We start from the raw sequence: 19,582 nt of genomic DNA, 5'->3' as shown, positions 1-19,582 counted from the left end.
TGTCTCCATTTGAACTAACTCAGTACTCTATGACATCACGTTGGCCACATGACTGTGGAAATGTCTTCAAACAGCCTTGGCTCAATGGCTTTGAAATGAAGGTGAGAACCACCCACTATAGCCAGCAACAACTAGCAGTGTAACATCCACAGGGATTCCTTTACCCTTTGTTTTACTCCATTTGAACTAAATCTGGAAAAATTATGCATCTATTTTATTTTGCATCTCCATGAGGTTGCCCTCATCTTGACCCTAATCATGGTAAAACAGATGTAACTTATTCTTAGGTTAGCTGGTATTAAAAGAGTATTTTCCCTTTCAGCCAACAACATCCAATGTTATGCTTCACCAGTCATAATGCTAAAAGCAAAATCAAGTAATGAGTGGAATCATAAAGGCATTTATTGACTATTTGCGATTGATGCAGGTATTTGCCTACAGTCTGGTTCCTGATTTTCCTTCTGTACCATCTTTCTACTTAAGTCAAAACACAGAAGTTCTGTGTGGATGGCTCTGGATTTCTACAAAGCAGACAAATTAGGAAGATGGGGGGATTCATAACATGGGGATTCCTTTTGTGTTCCATTGACAGTCATGTTCTAACTATGTGAAACAGGTTCCTGCTACAAGCTCATTTCTACTCACTATATGAATAATGGATGTCAACATTTTACATCCTCGGTGGAATGGTGAAAGCCATCAGCAGCCAGCAAATTTAATAAGTGGTCTATCAGTATTGGGCAATAACGCCGGTCTGCTCATTTGCAGTAAAGCATTCAGTAAAGTAATAAGTGTTTAAGATTTATGGCCCATTGGAAATTTAGTACAAACCTGCAATAACATAACAGTGGAGGCACAGTATGAATCTGCTCCTCTATGCCCTCTGAAGAGAATACAGAGGAATTTGGCATATGTCCTTTTTATAAAGAAAGGAATGGTTTTGAAACAATTCTAAATAAAATAATTCTACCTCACATATTTATGTTACATATCTTAAAATAGACAAATATAAAAATAGTTTTAAAACAGATCTTTCTTATTTTTGCTTGTATTACACTGCTGTGTTGTGCCGTTAACTTCCATCTGGAGAGTGTTTAATTTAGCTTTACTTTCTCTAGCATCATTTATGTCAAAATTGTGCAATTTCCAACCCCTGAGGTTGCGTATTGCCCTCAGGAAATTAAGATGCAGGTACCAGTAGCTCTATAAAAGGCTTCTTGAATTGTAATTTTAATGTGACAAAAAGGAGGAATATTAATTACATGGGATAAATCATGTTAATAATTAACTTAACTAAAATTAAATTGAAATGTAATCTAAAGTAAAACAAATTTAGTCTTTGTCTTGGTCTTGCTTTTTATTTTGCCCTCATCTTTCTTTTGACCTGCATTCTCCAATATCATACTTAAAGGAAAAATGCAGCCCACAACTAGAATCTGAATGTATTTATTTAATTCTCATCCATTTTTCTTATTTGCGGGATTTCTGCAAAAGACAGACTAAATGCCAGCTGTAAACTCTGGAAAAGAGGCAGATATCAAAGGAATTTCTACTTACCCAGTGCTGTTCAAGTAGCTCTGGCCAAGACTACATTCTTTCATCTGAGAGGATGGGTTGAACCAGAACGCTGGGATGCACTGATTATTACTGTGTCTTTCATAACCATAGTCACTAATAAAATAAATTTAAAAATGCATATACATTTATTACATCTTCCTACCACAGAGAAAAGAGAAATACATAAAGATTGTTGTTCTCACAAGAACTTTGTGAAATGGGATTAAGAAAAGACTTGCCAAAGGCTATGGCATGAGTTTGTTAGTTCAACAGAGATTAGCATCAAAGCTTCTGGGTCCATATCTAATGTGAGAGAAAACACATAATATGTCTAAGCCAGATGGAAAGAAATAGTGCACAAGTAAGAAAAAAAGGAATAGGGAATATTCTTCCATCCTATTTCCTCATTTACATTTGTCTATGGGTTTCATTCCATCCTACCAAAAAGTCTATTTCTGTTAAGGGCGACAGTTAGAACATGCAAATATTTTAAAAGGAAACTCAGTTCTAACTATTAACTGCTGTCTAGTGTTTCTAACAGCCAAAGTAGAGTAGACCGACATTCCCTTAAAAAAAAAAGACACACTATTTACAATATTTTCTTCAAATATTGGAGTAGTGGGTTAACTACATATGGTATATTTTTTATTCTCAGAGAAAAGACACTATAAATGCAGTAATAGATACTCTAAATGGCTATAGCAGCATCATACACCACCCAAAGAACCTCTTATCCTTTTAAAAGGATTTTGAAAGCAATTTTTCTTACATCAAATTTAATGAGAAATTATACCAGAAATACAATTCTTTTCAGCAAAGCACAAATATTAAGTATATTCTCTTTCTCTCTCCCTCTCCCTCCCACCCTTTCTCCCTCCCTCTCTCTCTCTCTCTCTCTGTGCGCACATTTGAGTGTGTGTGAGAGAGGGGGGGAGGGAGGGAGGGGGGAGTAATTTTGTCTATGAATTTAGTTCCACTTTTCAAGTTCTTATATTCAGAGAATCTGCTGTATCCATGTAAAAGGTTTGTCTGAAATTATATGAATTATGTATTTTTAAATCACCCAAAGAAGTGGTGTTTTTAAATCTACTTTCTGGTTATTTTTGGATTGAAATTGTAATTTTTTTTCTGTTTGTGCTTTTTGCCATTTACTGGTGGATGGTAAAATGGTGGTTATTATTTTGTAATTTTACAACAGGGAACTCTGAGACCTTAAATAAATGAATACATTTCTATCTAAAAATATTCAGTGAAATAGTCATTGGAGCTATTCTGTAAAGGGGTAATCCACAACTACTTCATGAAGTACAATATTGATGCATTAACTAATTACACAAAGTATTTGGAGTGGAATTAGGCCAGTTTTTCATAACATCCCTTCCACTAATGGCAATAGAATAACAAAGGATCATGGATTATCTCACACAGGTATGTGAACCATGGTAGACATCGTAGTTAAAATAATTGTTAAACTTCTGTACTGCTTTTAATGCTTTGGTTTTTTTGAGGTTCAAATTTAATCATTCTCAGTAGGTCACCTTTACACAGTTTAAGAATGCCTTGCAGCAACTTAGTAATTAAAATTGTTCATGAGGGGGGTCACATGTTGCCTCAAAGAACAGAAGAGCTGCATTAATATTAAATAATATTAATGACAACATAACTGAAGGCCCTGAAAGCTGCATACTTGTTCATTAACTTCTGGTAAATGTATATTAAAAACTCACATACTGCCCACCTTCGCACTTGAAGGCCCTGGGGTTTGTATGTTAAAAATTATGGAGTCCAGCTGCTGCTTCAACTTATTGGAAAAAGCTTCCCTGACAAGGGTAAATAAAGTACTAAAGGGAAAATGAAAACTTCAAGGAAGAAGCGTAGAAAAATTTCATGATTCATTTTTCTGTGAAGCTTGAAAATAAAATCTGTATTATTTTCTGATGTTATGTAATTGTACGATCATTTAGAAGTTATTTTCTTCTCCAACTCACTCCTCAAGAGAGAAGTGGATATTGAGAAGATACTACTTTGTAGACTTTGGAGAGGCAGAAGGGAATAATTAAGATTTCTTTTCGAGTATAAAATGCCAATTAATGGTAAAATGTATTCAGACTGGAAAAAGTCTGTGAAAGCATTCCTATATAAAAAAGAAACAAGTAGTAATGGACAACCTCCTGATACAATACACCAAAGAAAACAATTCACTGACTTATTTTGCAAAGCCCAATCTGAGGGAGAATAAATCACAGTTCAAAACTCAATTGGAACAGGATTATCTTACTGCATCATATTTTAGAAGAGTCAGGCTGAGCAATGTAAGTGCAACTTGATGCCAAGCATGTAAAATAAAAGGATTCTAAGAAAAGTTTATAATATAGAAACTGGCTAATGTGACTCATGTCTTAATTACTGTCTAGTCAGACTACTGCAATGTGCTTTATTAGGTGCTGCCCTTAAAGAATATTTGGAAAATACAATTGATCTGAAACGCAGTAGTTCATATTCTTTGGGGCTTCTAGCACTGAAAGCAAAATTTTTGCAGACCCTAAATTGGATGTGAATTGATTTCTGGATCTAATTTTTAAGGTGTTGACCTCTGATTTTTTTAGGGCTTGGTGCCTGGGTTACCTCAAGGATCATCTATTCCATCAATAATTGGCCCAACTAATTTGATCTCTCATGGAGAAACTGCTGTAAATCCTACTGTTTGGTGAGGGTCTGAAGTAAGATGGCGTCTTCTCTGTAGCAAAGTGAACATTGCAAAATAGCCCTGTTGTGAAGATCAGACTGGTTCTGTCTTTCTTGGTTCTTTAGATGATTTTAAAAATTGAATTGTTTCAGAAAGTTTCCTTCCGATATGAATATTATGATGTTTTGTTTTATTTAACTTATTTACACATATTGCTACACATTTTAAATAAGTTCGTAATCGTGTTATTCCTAACATGGATATTTTATTTTATTGTTATTGTAGTTTGTCTTCATTCTATTTAAGCTGCTGAGACTCTCTTTGGATTGTGATGGCATACAAATATATTTAATTGATAAATCTTACCATTCAAAGTCCCACTCAGCACAGATGCATGGTTCTGAAACCACTGTTCTTGAGTAATCTTTAGATAATGCGCACCATGCCCCTGATTTACGTTTCTTATAGATCTTCCTTTCTCCCATGACACAAGGTTCGCCCTTCAATGCAGAAGAATACTGAGTTGGAATAACATGTACTATTGTGTACAGGTTAATTATACAAGGTGCACAGATTCTTAACTTTCCATACTAAAGCTCCTTACTTTGAAAGTTGAGTCCTTACACTATCATTATAGAAATAAGAACCAAGTACAATTATGTGGCAATTGAAAGTATAATGAAATACAAGGATAATAGGAAAACACTCTGATGAAATTTTGCCTATTGTCAGCCCTTCAAAGTAGCCCACAATGAAAAACAGCAAGATTGTTTTGAATTTCTTTATCACTTTTCCATTTTTCTAAGTGATATTTCTGGCAAGTCTCCCCTTAATGTCTCATTCTTTCTTTCCCTAAGATACATTTGTCTACAATTTGGCTTTAAGGTGAATGCAGAAACCAAGCCCTCCCCCATTATTTCCTTTCTTCCCTGTAGTTCCGTTTCATTTATGTGACTACTTCTGAAATTTTGTCACTCATAACTTTGTTTTTCTGATCATATTAGTCCACTCAGATAACGTAAGCAATTATTTGTCTGACATTTTGTGAGCAGCCATAGTTAATTTTATAGTATTCAGATTTGCATTGTTTCTCATCTTTCAACCTAACTAAATCCTGTAACTTACATTCATCAATTTATAACAACACGTAGCTAGGAATAGTAGTTCATCTGGGAGACAGAAACATACAGTAGTTCATATATTCCTACCTGGTTGTGTAAATGCCATGACTGGAAATCATCCTTGGTACATCTTCTGCTAAAGATAGATTTATAATCCACTTTTACTAGTTGCCATTCAGAACGGAGATTGAGATGGCCAAAGATTCTGAATATTGGTGAAAGATTAAAGAAAAGTAAGAACGAGAGAGAGAGAGAAAGAGAGAGAGAGAGAGAGAGGGAGGGAGACAGAGAGAAAGAGAGAGAGAGAGAATATATACATAGATTAACCCCAGCTAACAATTTTCCATACACAAAACATGTATTTGAAAATAGTTTTGCAACTTCAAATTATAGAAAGAAAGAAAGAAAAGAAAGAAAAGAAAGAAAAGAAAGAAAAGAAAGAAAAGAAAGAAAAGAAAGAAAAGAAAGAAAGAAAGAAAGAAAGAAAGAAAGAAAGATAGATAGATAGATAGATAGATAGATAGATGATAGATAGATAGATAGATAGATAGATAGATAGATAGATAGATAGATAGATAGATAGATAGATAGATAGATAGATCCTAATTTTTGGTATTTCCAAATTTGGAAGAATAACTGAATTAGATTTTTCTATTGTGTTTATTATTCTATAGACATCCTTTGATCCAGTCCTGCAGGCTCATCTTTTCTATAAAAGTGTTGATCTATGATTTTGGAAATTTCATTCATTATGGCCTATATTTATGATGCTGAGAAAAATGTAAAAGAAAGACTAGATTTATTTAAATCTTGACATATTTTTTTCTCTTCACAAAAATATGTCCTCAGGCAACTTAAACCCATGAGTTTATTTTGATTTTAATGAAGATGAGGAAATTATAGCTTCTTGATAGAATTTTTTTTGCTAATAAGATTATAATAAAATAATAAAATACCTTAATTCCAGGTAATCATCCCTCTCTAACTATATATGCGTTATCATATTTGGAAACACAAAACTATTGGACTAATTTTTGTTTTATAACCCTAATTGTGATGACTAGATAATAAGCGTAATTTCCTGATAGATAACCAGGAACTCTTCATTGGGATATTAAATACACACTTAACATTTATAGAAAGATAAATTTTGCTGGATGTGTTGCAAATGTTCTTTCAGCAGTTTGATATAGCAATAGCAATAGCAGTAGACTTATATACCGCTTCATAGGCCTTTCAGGCCTCTCTAAGCGGTTTACAGAGTGTCAGCATATTGCCCCCAACAATCTGGGTCCTCATTTTACCCACCTCGGAAGGATGGAAGGTATTATAAGATTAGAAGCAAAGGGCACTTGTGAAATGTTTATTATTATTAGTTAGATGATATAGTTAGAAAAACCTTGGGAGAAATTCTTTCACTTTGGAATTTGGGTTATGTGAGAATAATTCAAAGAACTTATGAGTGAAAATAAATACTGGATAGTAATAGGAATGCACATCTCAAGAATATCTCTATTCACTTTCTTCTCCATCTAATAATCACATAAATGCAGATAACTGGAGCGGCATTAAAATGTCTGTGCAATGGTTTTCAAAAGAACAACTGCCCTGGTTATGTGTGAAAGGGGAAAATAGATGTGTTCCCATTTCTCTTACTCTGCCTAGTATGTAGAACATTTTGTTTACTGATAGTGTTGTCATCACATAGCCAAAACCCATTAGCTTCTTGGCAAAATGACTTCATAATCTTAATTAAATAATCTTTGTTGGAACAACATGCCCTTCAACAAATGAAAAGAACAATTGAGGGGGTGTAGCTTCAATGGAAGTCACAAAACAATGGATAAGGCAGGTATGAGAAACGTGCAAAAATATTAAGTTGCTTTCAGATCCCTGAAATAGCAAATTTGTGGTGAATGTGAGCACTGCTACTTTTTAAAGCAATAAAACAAGTGATAAAACTATTTAAAGTACAAAATATAAGTTTACACTTTTCTACATTTATCCCAACTTTATTATTTTTATAAATATCTCAAAATAGAAAATATATCTAACACTCCTTCCTCTTCCTAGTTTCCACACAACAACAAGCCGGTGAAGCAGATTGGTGGAGAGCAAATTGGCCCAAATTCACCCAGTTGGCTATCATGCCTAAAGAAGCACTATAACTCATAGTCTCCTGATTTATATCCTGGTGCCTTAGCCACAATCTTACACATAAAATCCTGTATAGCATCATGATTTGTTGTTTAATCATGGTTCTGCACCCTGTCCCTCACATAAAGTCGGCATGCTTCCCAAGCATTAACAAATGTCATCTGATGGATTCCCAGAAGTGTGCCTTGTCTGGTTTAGCACTGATGCTCTGAATAGCTTTCCTTGGTGATTTGAACAATTTCTACTTTGCTCTCCTTTCAAGTGTTCCTTGACGATCTGATTTCTCCTAGGCCTTGGGATTGAATAATTGCAGGTTTCCTTTAGATTGTTGTATGTGTATGAAGTCACTTGTGGTTTGTTCTGCTTTGAACTATTGTTTTCTCACATTCTTTTTTCATTATTTTTTATCTCACATAGTTATTTGGAGATATAATAAATATAATAAATAAACTCAGAATACTTACAGGCTATATAAATAGATATAAGCTTACTTCCCAAATAACTTCCCTGTTACACTGGCTTTTATTCACATTTTACTTTAATAAACATTCAAATTTTTGCAATTATAGATTCAAAACCTATAATATTTTTAAATTATTATTTAAATTGATTCACAGCCAAAATTTACAAATATATTCTAAAATTTGGTATTGAATAAGAGGAGTAAATTATTTTAAAAATGTTATATAATACACCTAAAATCACAACTCACTGATGTGTTATTAAAAACATAGCTCTAATAGCCATAGTTAAAAATCTCGTGTAAAACCTCTGTAATTTTAGGATTATCATCTAACAAAAAGAAATTACTCAAAAGAATCTTCTTCTGGTTTTGATTTAAAATAGGCCAAAAGATTTCCTGCCAAAAACTCTTATAAAATTCACAAAACAAAAAAATATGATCCACCATTTCAAGATTGAGATCATTACGGTGACCCTGGACAGTTCCCACAAGATGTAGCCCACAATGCAGCCCCACAAGAGTGTAAATTTTCAACATTATTAGATGATTTTATATTATAAAACTATATTAAATATTTTATATGTGGCCATATAAACATAAATTGTTATATTAGACAATTTCTTTTCACTCAATGCATCTCAGGCAAACTAAAAGTTAAGACAACCTTGTTATAGCATACTCAACAGTAACACATTTAATCTGGCTATTGAAAAGGCTATTTTGTATTTACTTAAATATAAATTATTCAGATATTTTAGGGAGATGAAAAGTATACCTGTAATTAATTCTAAAAGTTATAGGTAAACACAAAACCATCTTTTGAGCCACCAATTCCTTTCTGAACTAACTCATAATTTTTCTTCAACCTAATGAAATTCTAATGACATACCCCTAGAAAATAAATAATACCGGTAGGAATCAATACCAATCTTTGGGTCATCTCTTTACATCATATATAACAACAAAATATTCACTTTGGATTTCCTAAAGCAATTATTCCTTGGTTTTAAAAATATACATTTGCAAACAAAAGTTAATAATGGTTAGTCAACACTTTGTTTTTAAAACCAAGAAAAAGCCGTGGTGGTGCAGTGGTTAGAATGAAGCATTGCAGGTTAATTCTGCTGACTGCCAGCAGTTTGATTTTGGCTCAAACTTGACTCAGCCTTCCAGCCTTCCGAGGTGGGTAAAACAAGAATCCAGATTGCTGGGAGCACTATGCTGATTCTGTAAACTGCTTACAGAGGGCTGCAAAACACTGTGAAGCGGTATATAAGTCCATGTGCTATTACTATTGTCTAGGAGAATAACAGAACTTAAAAGAGAACTTTAAAATTTCAACTGCACTTGGGCTACCTTGTTACCTGGAAATATAATCCAAATTGGAGCCTCATATAAAATTTAAAATGCATTTTTTTTCATAAAATCATGTATTTCTGCAGGAACATTTTTGAATGAACATATTGAAGCAAGCCATCATAGTAGATTTTTGTTTTCAAAAGTACTGCCTTTTAATGATATTGCCAGGATAGAGAATTATTAAATAAAGCACCCAAATAATTAAAATTCACTATATGTGTAATCACATGATTATGAATTTTCTTGGTGTATTTTTAATATTTTTCCCCAAAACCAACATTTTAAGTTTTATTATAGTTAATTTAGCTCAGAATTTGGTTCTTTTAACATAATAAATAGCTACCTTTAAAACAGCAAATGGGGAAATAGAATATTTTCCTGTTAGATAGGTTAATATAAACACTGGTTGATCAGTGACCTGCCCTTTCTAAAAGCAGCAATTACTTAAAGCAAAGTGTCTCTCAAGCTAAGAGAATAATTTTTCATTTAAATTCTTTCTCATCATTGCATGAAGTTTCCTGGGACTAATAGCAGACTATTGGCCTCTAACTGACAAGGTCTTCTGTTTCTCCTTTCTTATAGTCCTATTCCATTCAAAGGAATTAAACTGGATCTATTGCAGGTCATTAATAAAGAGATCCACCAAATTAGATTTTCTTTAAGGAGTTGGCTATAATGGTTATATTATTCTGGCTAGGAACCTTATCAGATTTTATTTTTGTATATAAATAATAATGTTAAAGGTGTATGATCTCGTGAGGCTGCCTTACTAGCTATCCAGGGTCACATGTGGCCCACAGGCCATGGGTTGGACATATGTACTATGAGGGTATGAAACCAGTGTTCTATCTAGTACTGGTATTGATATAAAAACTTGAGTTTCAGTGGATCACATCCTATTATTTTTAAGCAGACCAACTAAGTTACCAAAATAGAGAAGTTCAGAGTGTGATTTTAATTGTTAGAAAGATTTTTAAAAAGACTTTTTTCTCTTGTGTAATACATCATTTGATCATATAAAAATAGCCCAAGAAATAAAAAGGAAATTGAAATATAAATAATATAGCATTTAATAGCAAAATAATATAGCATGAGGCCATCACTGAGCTGTGAATAAGAATGGATGTTAGGATCTTAAAAGAGCTTTAGTTTTACTGTTTGTTCAACCCAATTATTATCTAGTCCCTCATCTTTAGCAGCTGTAGGGTAAGGTGACCAGATTTTCAGATTGGTAAAGAGGGACACCTTTGACCGGGGGGAGGGGGGGTTGATTAAAATTTTTATACGGAGCAACAAAAATTTTCATACAACGCAAAAATAGTATTGTAATTTTTTTTTATTTCAACATAACTACAATTTACAAATATAAATTGAAATTGTTGCCAAACATCAAAATTTTGATCACGTGACCATGAGGATGCTGCAATGGTCGCTAAGTGTGAAAATGGTCACTAAGTGTGAAAAATGGTCATCAGTCACTTTTTTCAATTCCATTGTAACTTTGGTCACTATACCACCTTTCTGGCCACAGTTCTTAAGTGAGTAACTGCAGCTGATAAGTTAGTAACATAAGTGAATCTGGTTTCCCCATTTGACTTTGTCAAAAGGTGATTATATGACCCCAGGACACTGAAACCATCATAAATACGAATCTGTTGCCAAACATCAAAATTTTGATCGCGTGACCATGAGGATGCTGCAACAGTTGCTAAGTGTGAAAATGATCGCTAAGTGTGAAAAATGGTCATCAGTCACTTTTTTCAATGCCATTGTAACTTTGGTCACTAAGCCCATTATACCACCTTTCTTGCCACAGTTCTTAAGTGAATAACTGCAGCTGGTATTTTGTATTTTGGATAGAATCTTTTTTTAAATAGCCTAACACAATTTAAAAAAAGAATCCACACAGAATAAATTGAAGTAAAACATTTCTTTCTATGCACAATATATTTCAAAGTATTGTGCATAGAATTTTTAAACATGGTTTCACTTCAATTTATTTTGGATAGAATCTTTCTAAAATTAGTCTAAGACAATTTAAAAAAAGAATCCACACAGAATTTTAAAAAATCCTATGCACAATAAATAAAATATTATTTTAAAATACATTAAAAAAAGAAAAGAAAAAAACCCAGCTCACTTACCAGCAGGCTTGCACTCCAAGTAAACCCAGAATGATGTAGATGTTAATACAAAGAATTGAGCAAATTGAAATGGTGAAATTAGTCAGGGAAATATTTTTCAAAGAAACTTTGCCACCATTTTGGATCAGACCTCCAACCTCCGTGCCCCTCCCCTCCAGAAAATCCAGGAAGTAACAGTCGCTTCCCTCTCTAGCCACGTGTTTCCTGGAGCTCTATGGTATTTGGTCATTTTTCTTATAAAAGTGAGTAAAAGGGGCGCGGGGGGTCCGTTTTGTTGCTTTAAAGTTTTAATATCTTCAATGAAAGTACTGAGACAGAGACAGAGAGGGACTAGACAGGGTGTCTTTTGTCTTGCCCCAGTTAGGATTTCTTAAGTAAATCAGCTTTCTTCATTCAATAATCAGGAAAGAAAACCACAGGACTCCATTTGTTGAAATCAAGTGTACTTTTACTAATTATAAATGAATAGATGCGAAGCTAAGCTAAATCTGGTTACTTAGGCGCGAAAGCGAATAATATATTGAATAATCCATTCCCCTCCCCTTGGCATCCCATGCACAGTCCAATCATAATTCTCCCAAATGTCAGGTGTAAGATAACGTCGAAAGGCATCACCAGGATGGAATGCTGGACCGTTGGCCTTGGCGGGAAACACTCCTCCTCCACATGCGCAGTAAGGTGGTCAGCTCAAATCTAGAAACTTCCTCCAGCACAACAATGATTCCCCTCCCAAATACCATGCCCCCCCCTCCCCGTTTCAATGGCAGCCGAAGCAGTAGCAAAGCGGAGGCTGACATCCGGCCCTCCTCCAGAAAAAGGCGGTCAGACCTGCAGAAACGACAAAAGACAAACAAACAGACGAACAACAAGAAACGAAAAAGGAGAAAAGGGGAGAGGAAGAGAGAGAGAAAAGAGAGAAAAATTTGTCAGGAAACCAGCCAAATCAGGGCTTGTCAGGATAAGCAGAATAGAACTGGCAAAGTAACTGAGGGCCCGAACATGGGACCCGTCCACCCATTCGGCATGAGATGGGGGAAAATGCTTCCAAGCCACCAGGTACTGGACACGATTCTGGCGTCTATGGGAGTCCAAAATTTCACGAACCTCAAAATGTTGTTCACCGTCAATCAACAGCAGGGCGGGTGGTGGTGGAACAGGCGGATGCAAAGATGAGATGCAAACAGGCTTTATGAGGTTAACATGAAAAACAGGGTAAACCCGGTTGAGGTGTTTAGGCAGTTGCAGCCGAACGGAAACAGGATTGATGATCTTGATAATAGGAAATGGGCCAACATATTTAGGCCCCAACTTCTTCGACTTTTGTGGAGTCTGAAGAAACTTGGTGGATAGATAAACCTGATCACCAACCTTGTAATCATATGGTTTAGTCCGTTTCTTATAAGCCTGTTTCTTATGTGCATGATGCGCAGCGTCCAAAGTTCGGAGTGCCAAAGGCCAAACACGCCGAAGGCAATCACTCCACTCAGAGAGAGACGATACTTGGGGCTGCTCACGAGGAACCTCAGGAATGGGCACAAAATCCTGGCCAAACACCACCCGGAAAGAGGTGAACCCAGTGCTGCTATGCACAGAATTATTATAAGTAACCTCCACATGCAGCAACAAATCCACCCAATCATCTTGCTGGTAGTTGATGAAACAATGTAAATATTGTTCTAGAACAGAATTAGTCCTCTTACAAGCCCCATTCGTCTGAGGGTGGTGGGTGGAGCTTAAGCCCTGGGCGGAGCCAATCCGCTTCAGAAACTCCTTCCAGAAGACGGAGGTGAACTGAACGCCCCTATCCGAAATGATGCGGTCGGGCACCCCATGTAAGCGGTAAATGTGGGAGATGAACATCTTAGCCAGAGTCTTAGCAGACGGAATCTTGGAACAAGGGATGAAATGGACTTGCTTGGAGAACAAGTCGGTAACCACCCAGATAACGGTGTGTCCCTGACTCTCAGGGAGTTCGACAATGAAGTCCATAGATATCTCTTTCCAAGGGGCAACAGGGCGAGCTACAGTCTGGAGCAGTCCCTGTGGTTTCCCCGGCGGGTGTTTAGCAGGGGCACAAACGGGACAACTGGCAACATAACGTTCAATGTCCTTTTTCAAAGAAGGCCACCAAAATTGTCTCTTGACAAGATGGAGTGTTTTTACGAACCCCAAATGCCCTGCCATCCGGGAATCATGAGCACCCTGAAGAACAACTAATTGAAGAGACGTAGGAACGTAAAGTTTCGCCCCAATCCAGGGTAATTCATCCCTCATGGTACATTCACTCACGTGCTGTTGGAACATCATCAGGGAGGGCTTTCTTGAGATCGGAAAGAAAGTCCTGGGACATATCTACCTGAGAACATGCTTGACGCCTAGTAACAACCGAAGTAGTGAGTCTCGCCGTGGGAATGACAGGCTGGACCACGCTGAGCTTAGAACAGTTGTACTGAGGAAGTCTGGATAAAGCATCAGCCATAAAATTCTTCCCCCCTGGGATGTATTTCAGAGTGAAATTGAAATGATTGAAATGCTGAGCCCAGCGCATCTGTTTAGGAGAAAGTCTCCTGGGAGTTCTCAAAACTTCTTAAAGCTTCTAAATTCTTATGGTCGGTCCACATCTCGAACGGGTGTTTGGCACCTTCCAGAAAATGGTGCCAAGTGGCCAAAGCCCAACGAACTGCAAATGCTTCTTTCTCCCAAATGGCCCAATGTCTCTCCATGTCAGTCAGTTTGCGAGAGGTGTATGCACAGGGTTGCAAGTTACCTTGATCGTTGGCTTGAAGCAATATGGTGCCTACTGCCATGTCACTGGCGTCAGCTTGAACCACAAAAGGCGCGTCCATGTCCGGGTGTTTGAGGACAGGTTCCTCGGCAAAAAGTCGTTTCAATTTCTCAAATGCAGCCTGACATTCCATGGTCCAATCCAATGGCTTGCTAGGCTTGGGTTTTGCCCCACCTTTGGACTTCAAAGGGTTAGTTATGGGAAGAGCTATTTTAGCAAAAGAAGGGATGAACTGGCGATAGAAATTGGCAAATCCCCAAAATTTTTGTAATTGCCTGTGTGTGCGAGGGGCCTCCCACTCAGTGACCGCCTTGACTTTAGCGGGATCCATCTCGACACCTGCGTGTGAGATTCGATAGCCCAGGTAGTCAACCTTCTACTGATGGAATTCACATTTGGACAATTTGGTGTAAAGCTCCGCGGCCTGAAGTTTCTTCAGAATGGTACGAACCAGCTTTACGTGTTCCTCAGGTGTTTCCGTGTAAATAAGGATATCATCTAAATATACGATAACGCCTTTGTAAAGATGGTCATGTAATACCTCATTAATCAATTGCATGAAGACTGCAGGGGCCCCCTGTAGGCCAAAAGGCATCACACGAAATTGGAAAAAGCCAAGGGGGCAATTGAAAGCTGTTTTCCATTCGTCTCCCTCTTTTATACGGACCCTATAGTAAGCTTCCCTCAAGTCCAGTTTAGTGAAAATGCGGCCCTTCCCCAATTGGGCCAACATGTCCTTCATCAGTGGCAGCGAATAGAGGTTTTGGGCCGAGATCCCATTAAGGTTCTTAAAATTAACACACAGACGAGAGAGCCATCTTTCTTCTCTCTGAAGAGCACAGGACCCGCCACCTTGGATCTAGCCGGTTCTATAAATCCCCTTTCCAAATTTTTATCAATGAATCTTCTCATTTCCTCCATCTCCCTAGGGGACATTGAATATATCTGGGGCTTAGGAAGCTTAACCCCAGGCAAAATATCAATGGTGCAATCAGTGGGCCTGTGTGGGGGGGAGTTTATCAGAAGATTTCTCACTAAACACTCCCCTTAGGTCCCAATATTCTTTCGGAATTTTCTCCTCCCCCTCGATCCTCTCTTGCTCCCTGGCGGCCAATGCGGGGACAGAACCAGCATGATCTGGGGTCTCCAATACCTGTTCAGGGGGTGTGCTAGTGCGAATATGTAGCCACCCCTTTCTCCAGTTAATGTGAGGGTTCCACTTACGAAGCCAGGGGAGTCCCAAAATAAGGGATCGGTCTATCCCAGGTGCCACAATAAAGGTGATTAATTCTTGATGGGTCCCCATTTTCATTTCTAAGGGCTCAGTAGAAAAATGAGCAGGACCCCCTCCTGCAATAGAACCATCAATTTGGCAAAAACAATGGGGGCTTTCAAAGTCCTCCATCCTCCTCCGGCTGGAAATGCTGGGGGACATTTTCAGCAGCACACACAGCCTCTCTCTTCTTGCCCGGGGCCTTACTTGCCCTTTCCTCTCTTCTGGGAGGGGGAGGTCAGAGTCAACTTCACACGGAAATTCATGGCGCGATGGCCTTCCTTCCGCAGCAGAAGCACGGGAAAGGCTTGGTTTTGCTGGAGAAACTCCCTTTTCCCTCACTTTTGGGGTGGAGGGGGGCTTTTGGAGCCGCTGCGGGGGGATTCCTCCGCTTCTCCCTCTTTCATGCATTGAAGCCTGGCCAAATCCAACTCAACATCTGCTACGTGTTCATACCAAGCAGTCACCCGGCGGGGAAGGTGTCTGTTAATGCACTGCTGGTATATTTTTTCATTCAATCCATCAGCGAACTGATCCAGCAAAGCGTTTTCTGACCACCCCCTCATAGAAACGGACAACTGTTGAAATTCCTGGACATAATCTGCTCCCGATCTATTTCCCTGCTTCAGGGCCATAAATTTCACCCGTCCACGTCTCTCGATCAGTGGGTCATCAAACCTCTTCTTCATGGCAGCCATAAAGTCATTAAAATTCCTCAGGAGAAGGGGAATTGCATTTGTGTAGGCTCACCATCCATTCGGCTGCCTTTTTCTCTAAGGCCATCAAGACCATTCTTACTTTCATATCATCAGTCTCTTAATCAGGTCCATAAATTTCCATATAATTCCAGACCTGTATGATAAAAAGTCCTAAAGTTGTAGGATCTCCATTGTATTTTACAGTTAATGGAGGGACTTTTGCCATTCAGCGTCGCCTGCCCCCCCCTACTCTTTGAGCAGCCCTAGGTGGAGGGGGGGAGGCTGGTTCTGGGTTTTCTTGCCCCCAACCCCCCTTGGCTTCTTCACCCTCCCTTAACCTATGCATCGAGTACCTTTGCTCCAGATCTTCAGCCAGCTCTCTTTCCACTGCCCTTTTACGGCTTTTGCGTTCAGACCAAGCTTCCTCGAGGAGTTTCAAGGCATGGGACAGCTTGTAATCCTCTTCCCCAGAGTCACCCCAATCCGCTGATTTTTTATTTGGTCTTCTTCTCGTGACTCCAGAATCCAACTCCTCCGACTCCTCCCAAAGTCCATCTGGGACAAACAACTGGCTCTTCCACCCTTAGCCCAGCCAGCCTTTCAGTTAAGGATGGTCCTGCTGTCACCCCCTCATCTTCTTGGTCACTCGCTTGCAAAGACATTTCTTTTCTTCTTGTGAGGACACCCCTCTCGGTAGGTTGTAGCTCCGGGTGGGGTGGAAATGAGATTTAGCTTATTGTCAGCTTTTCTTAATTCAATAATCAGGAAAGAAAACCACAGGACTCTATTTGTTGAAATCAAGTGTACTTTTACTAATTATAAATGAATAGATGCGAAGCTAAGCTAAATCTGGTTAATTAGGCGCGAAAGCGAATAATATATTGAATAATCCATTCCCCTCCCCTTGGCATCCCATGCACAGTCCAATCATAATTCTCCCAAATGTCAGGTGTGAGATAACGTCAAAAGGCATCACCAGGATGGAATGCTGGACCGTTGGCCTTGGCGGGAAACACTTCTCCTCTACATGCACAGTAAGGTGGTCAGCTCAAATCTGGAAACTTCCTCCAGCACAACAATGATTCTCCTCCCAAATGCCATGCCCCCCTCCCCATTTCAATGGCAGCCGAAGCAGTAGCAAAGCGGAGGCTGACACCCTGGGCTTTCAACATGAAGCCAGAAAATCGGGACTTTTTAAAAATGGCCCGGGACACAGGAAAAATTGTTATAAAGCGTGATTATCCCGCTGAAATGAGGATGTCTGGTCACCTTACTGTAGGGTGATGTCTCAAGAATTACCTTAACTAGTCTGATGGTTTAATTATAGTTTTCTTTTATGAAGAGGATCAGTATTTCATTTCTCATTCTTTTTCTTATAGTCTATTCCAAAAAATATATTCAAGACAAAGCATCATTATTTTTTTGACTACCTCTTTTCTTTTTCTATTTCAGTTAATATTCTTCATTCTCCTTAAAAAATATGTTCCTTTAACTTTCATTTTCTACATTGTATAGCATATATACAAATGATCAACCAGTCCTTGATAACACAATTCTATTAATCTATACGGGCGATACAGCAGTAGGCACACAAGGATAAACTTTTGATGAGGTAATTGGGAAAGTTATGGTAGCACTTGAAGAATTAGGACGTTATTACACATCAATTATTTAAAGCCCAACTCAAATAAGACCCAAGTTTGTGCTTTCCATCTCTGAATTAGAGATGCAAGGGAAAAATGGATATTATGTGGCATGACTACAGCACTGTCCAACACTAAAGTAACTTGCCATGACTCAACAGGGTGCTCTCTTTTAAACAGCATTACCTGGACACTAAGGCTAAAATCAGCTCATGCAACAATATCATCAGAAAATTGATAAATTACAACTGAGAAGTTCAACCATCTACATTGCACATATCAGCTTTGGCCTGGAGTGTCTCTGCAGCAAAGTATGCTGCTTCATATTGTTGGGGGCAATATGCTGACTCTGTAAAGTGCTTTGAGAGGGCTGTAATGTACTGTGAAGCAGTATATAAGTCTAAGTCCCATTGCTATCAGACAATCATATGGGATGGGACTTTGTACAATTCAAGCAATACAGAAAAAAAAGATTTTACGATGAAAATAATTGTTTGTCTAACATCCATGAATGACAATATGTGTGTGTGTGCGCGCACGCGCACGCGCATGCGCAGGATCAAGAATAGTTCCTCCAAGAAAAAGTGTATAATAAAAGGAATTCCATCATTACAAAATAATAAATAACAAAAACTATTTTAAAAGTGAAAGTAAGCCTGCTAAGAACAAAACATTCAAACATAATTCAGTGCTGAGGTTCTAAATTCTGCTGTACCTTCTTCTCAGCTTCCTAATACCTGTCCTCAAACACAATGGTATGGGGGATGATATTAGTTGGTAAAGTATTCCAAAGAAGTAGGATTACAAGGGACAGAAGGTATGATTCTTTTGTTCCAACCAAGGGAAATCCATAAAGAAAGGCAAATAAATACTTTGTTCAATGTATTAGTTGGGCAGAAGCTGCTGGCAGAAGATATCCCATGGATAACCAGAATATTACTGGATATTATCCAAAGGAAGGTTTAAAATTGATTTGTAGAGGCTTTGTTACTATCCCATGTAGCATTATGTAGCATTAAGCTCCTAGAAGAGCTTGCGTCTTTCAGAAGGAAATTGCTTGATTGGACTGTTGGCAAGAACCAGAGAAACAGATTAGTTTTGTCTAAGACTTGTCAAGTCATCGTGCATCAAATACAAAATTCTTAAGAGCTGGAAAAGGTGCAGTGAGAATGTATAATATTTGTGGAAGGGAAGAAATCTTTGATCATGTCCTTTTGGATTAACTGCATAAGAATAATGATATAGGCCTGTATTGTAGGAACTCTCTCACCTCCATGTTAAAGCTCATTTTCTAAAGAAGGGATTGGACAACCATTTGTCTAAATGGTATATAGCCATGATGGCGAACCTATGGCATGCATACCACAGGTGGCATGCAGAGCCCTCTCTACGGGCACACCAACCATCACCCCAGCGGAACTCCATCAAGCATGCATGTGTGCATCCTGCCAGTCAGCTGGTCTTCAGGTCTCTGCTGCCCGAGGACGGGGTACATGCAGGGGATGCACATGTGCATGAGTGGAGGGAAGGGGTGGATGCACGGGGGCATTCGCATTGCATTTTGGGGCTGTGTGCACCCCCATACCCTATTTTGGCTTCCAGGTTGATGCAAGAGGCCTTCTAAACCCAAATGAGGCATAGTGGCACCACACAAGGGCCCCCGGTACCATGTTTTGAGCCTGGACAATCTTCTGCA

General features: G+C 38.2%; 1 protein-coding gene across 1 annotated transcript in view; it reads right to left on the bottom strand.

Annotated features, from left to right (window-relative positions):
• SORCS3 (sortilin related VPS10 domain containing receptor 3) overlaps positions 1-19,582 on the bottom strand; it is a 716,202-nt gene that overhangs the window by 63,380 nt on the left and 633,240 nt on the right. The window contains exons 15-17 of the mRNA XM_087725809.1: positions 5,452-5,569; positions 4,610-4,743; positions 1,558-1,671 (exon numbers count right to left, since the gene is read on the bottom strand). Of these exons, the coding sequence (XP_087581935.1) occupies positions 1,558-1,671; positions 4,610-4,743; positions 5,452-5,569 (366 nt within the window). The remainder of the gene's footprint in view (positions 1-1,557; positions 1,672-4,609; positions 4,744-5,451; positions 5,570-19,582) is intronic.

The sequence above is a fragment of the Thamnophis sirtalis genome, unplaced genomic scaffold (assembly GCF_051295495.1).
Source record: "Thamnophis sirtalis isolate CommonGarterSnake01/CBP01778 unplaced genomic scaffold, rThaSir2_p1.2 scaffold_11, whole genome shotgun sequence".
Taxonomy (NCBI): domain Eukaryota; kingdom Metazoa; phylum Chordata; class Lepidosauria; order Squamata; family Natricidae; genus Thamnophis; species Thamnophis sirtalis.
The sequence above is the reverse complement of the archived record's forward strand: the minus strand, read 5'-3'. Positions and strand labels throughout refer to the sequence as shown.